The sequence below is a fragment of the Oreochromis aureus genome, linkage group 1, assembly GCF_013358895.1.
Source record: "Oreochromis aureus strain Israel breed Guangdong linkage group 1, ZZ_aureus, whole genome shotgun sequence".
Classification (NCBI taxonomy): Eukaryota; Metazoa; Chordata; class Actinopteri; order Cichliformes; family Cichlidae; genus Oreochromis; species Oreochromis aureus.
In genome coordinates this window covers 28,696,692-28,698,959 of record NC_052942.1, presented here as the reverse complement: position 1 = coordinate 28,698,959, position 2,268 = coordinate 28,696,692, and the positions used below count along the sequence as shown (strand labels likewise).

Here is a 2,268-nt window from a genome sequence, read left to right as displayed (position 1 = left end):
TGGGCTTTTGGTTAGAAAGTTCACATATTGACAACCAAATAGCCTAGAACCAAGGCGACTATAACGATGACAAAGAATCCAATCACAGCGCAGATTGACGCAAAACCAGCCTCCCTGCTCCCTCCGCCACCTTCTTCTTCTTTGGGCTCCTCTTCGCAGATCGAGATGACACCCACGGAGGAATTCCCTACACTCATGTTGGACTTGAGCTCAGCGCCTGCCTCCTGCTTCGCCTCAACGGCCCACGGCGCCACCTGCACCTTCATCTCCATCTCTTCCATCATCTGGCTCACCTGGGTGATCTCGGCCTGCAGGTCTCTGAGGTCTGCCGTGTCGATATTGCTGTCCGCCTCGTACTTCATATTCTGCACGCTCATGGCCCGGGCCGCCACCGTAGTGGTGCTGCCGGTCATCCCTGTCTGGATGAGGTGTCTTGTGGGCACCTTGAGGGGGAAATCCTGTGCTATCTCTAAGGACCTTTTCATGTCCACCTCAAGAAGCTCCATGCAACTAGAGAACAGCACCCACAGGCGCTCGTACTCGGCCCGGTCCTCTTTGCTGATGGTCTTATCTTTGAGCAAAGAAGTCAGTTTAGTCCTGTTGGCCACCGCCAGCTCCTGGGCCTTTTTGCGGGTCTTCTTCAGCTCCTCTCGCAGGTTTTGCGAGTCCGAAGTGCTCCCAAGAGCGATGACCAAATGCCTGTAGCAGGCGGTCACTTTGTTCAAAGCGTCCAGCATTGTTTTGCATTCCTCTTTCCCCATGACTGATAAAAAAAAAATCTATATCCTTCTTAGAAAATATGAAATGATTAAAAAAGAGGGCAGCTGCAAACAGCGCGCTTATTCGAGCAATGCTTTAGCCACTGACCTCGGTTTAGTTTCCACGGGAGCTCACCAGCCGCTCTCCAAATCCACTCAACGCGCTGGTGAGAGAAAATTCCTCTCTATCCATGCTCCTTCCTGTGCAAGCAGATACAGAGAGTGGCTTAGAAATTAATGCGTCCGTAGCCTAAAAGGCTTTAGATTACCTTTGTGTTTTCCCACACGAGATCAAACGGCTCCGGAGCCCGTCTCCTGCAGGACGGATGCGAACGTGAAACAATCCAACCACCCTTTTATGAAATTGCGATCCCGATTCAGCCACAGGTGTCACAACATCCGCCAAACCGTTTGCGTAGAGAGCTCGGTGCCTTTTCCCTTCAGCAGCTTAAAATGTTCAAAGAAATTGCGCTGCCGGACAAGTTAGGTTCGCCATTCAGCGTCCGTGAGGAGCAAAGCGAGCCATTGTTGTTTTGGTTTGTTTTATCTGCATGAGGAGCTGTCCACTTCAGCACCCGATCGATGATTTTTAAATACCAGTAAGCGCCTTCTGTAGTCACATGTGCACGCACAACAGTGCTATTCAGCGACAGGCAGAGGCAGGCTGGGAAGCAAACAGCTTCACTCCCATTGGTTTTTTTTCACACAGGCGTTTGATTTACATTCTTCATGCTATTGGCTGCACTGTCCGTGATGTGGGCAGAACTGCGATGTCTATCAGCAGAGAAGTCAAATCACAAACACCTTAACTCTCTGACAATACCATTGTCATCAGGGTCCCTGCTTATAGTCGGCTGCACGAGGAAAAATAAAGACTGGTCATCCCAGAGAGGAATATAAAATAAATAAATAAAAAATAAGATTGTTATTTATATCATTTTTACTTAAGTTAAACAATCTATACTTTTAGTATGAATTGTTTAAATGAATGGTTCTTTTCTTCCTCTTCATCCCAGATGGAACTATCCTCAGTCTGTTTCAGTGTTGCCTATTACTTCATCTTCACTGCTGGAGTCTAGACTAAAGAGCTTTCACTGGTACTCTCTCTCGTTCCCACAGTTCCCTTTCCATGGCCATAAAATAATCAAACTCTGATGCCCTGCAGTGTATATATATGTGGCTTGTAGACTTCCTGTGTTAATAGAGGTTATATTGCCATCAACATCAAAATGCACTGTAGTTTCAACTAAGCTGCAATAGGTAGCAGCACAGTGATAAATCTACCCTAATACATAATGTATGCCTGCCATCACTATGTTAGGAACTCTCCAACTTCTTGGTAAAGCCAATAACTAATCAGTCAATCCCATGGCAACAACTCACTGCATGTAGACATGTAGACATGGTAAGGATGACTTGCCTTAGTTCAAACTGAGCACCAGAATGAGAATAAAGGGTATTTAAGTGGTTTTAAATGTGGCATGGTTGGTTGTGTCAGATAGGTTCCACT

The 2,268-nt window shown here is 46.6% G+C and overlaps 1 protein-coding gene across 1 annotated transcript; it reads right to left on the bottom strand.

Moving 5' to 3' along the window:
- Positions 1-1,222, bottom strand: LOC116313281 (regulator of G-protein signaling 9-binding protein). Its single transcript, XM_031730910.2, has one exon. It carries the CDS (start codon positions 759-761, stop codon positions 21-23), a length of 741 nt encoding a protein of 246 aa, XP_031586770.2. The 5' UTR covers positions 762-1,222; the 3' UTR covers positions 1-20.
- Between the last annotated feature and the right edge of the window lie 1,046 nt (positions 1,223-2,268).

What these genes read in the sequence shown, in the direction of transcription:
- LOC116313281 (XM_031730910.2), bottom strand. Translation starts at nt 761, where the DNA reads ATGGGGAAAGAGGAATGCAAAACAATGCTGGACGCTTTGAACAAAGTG.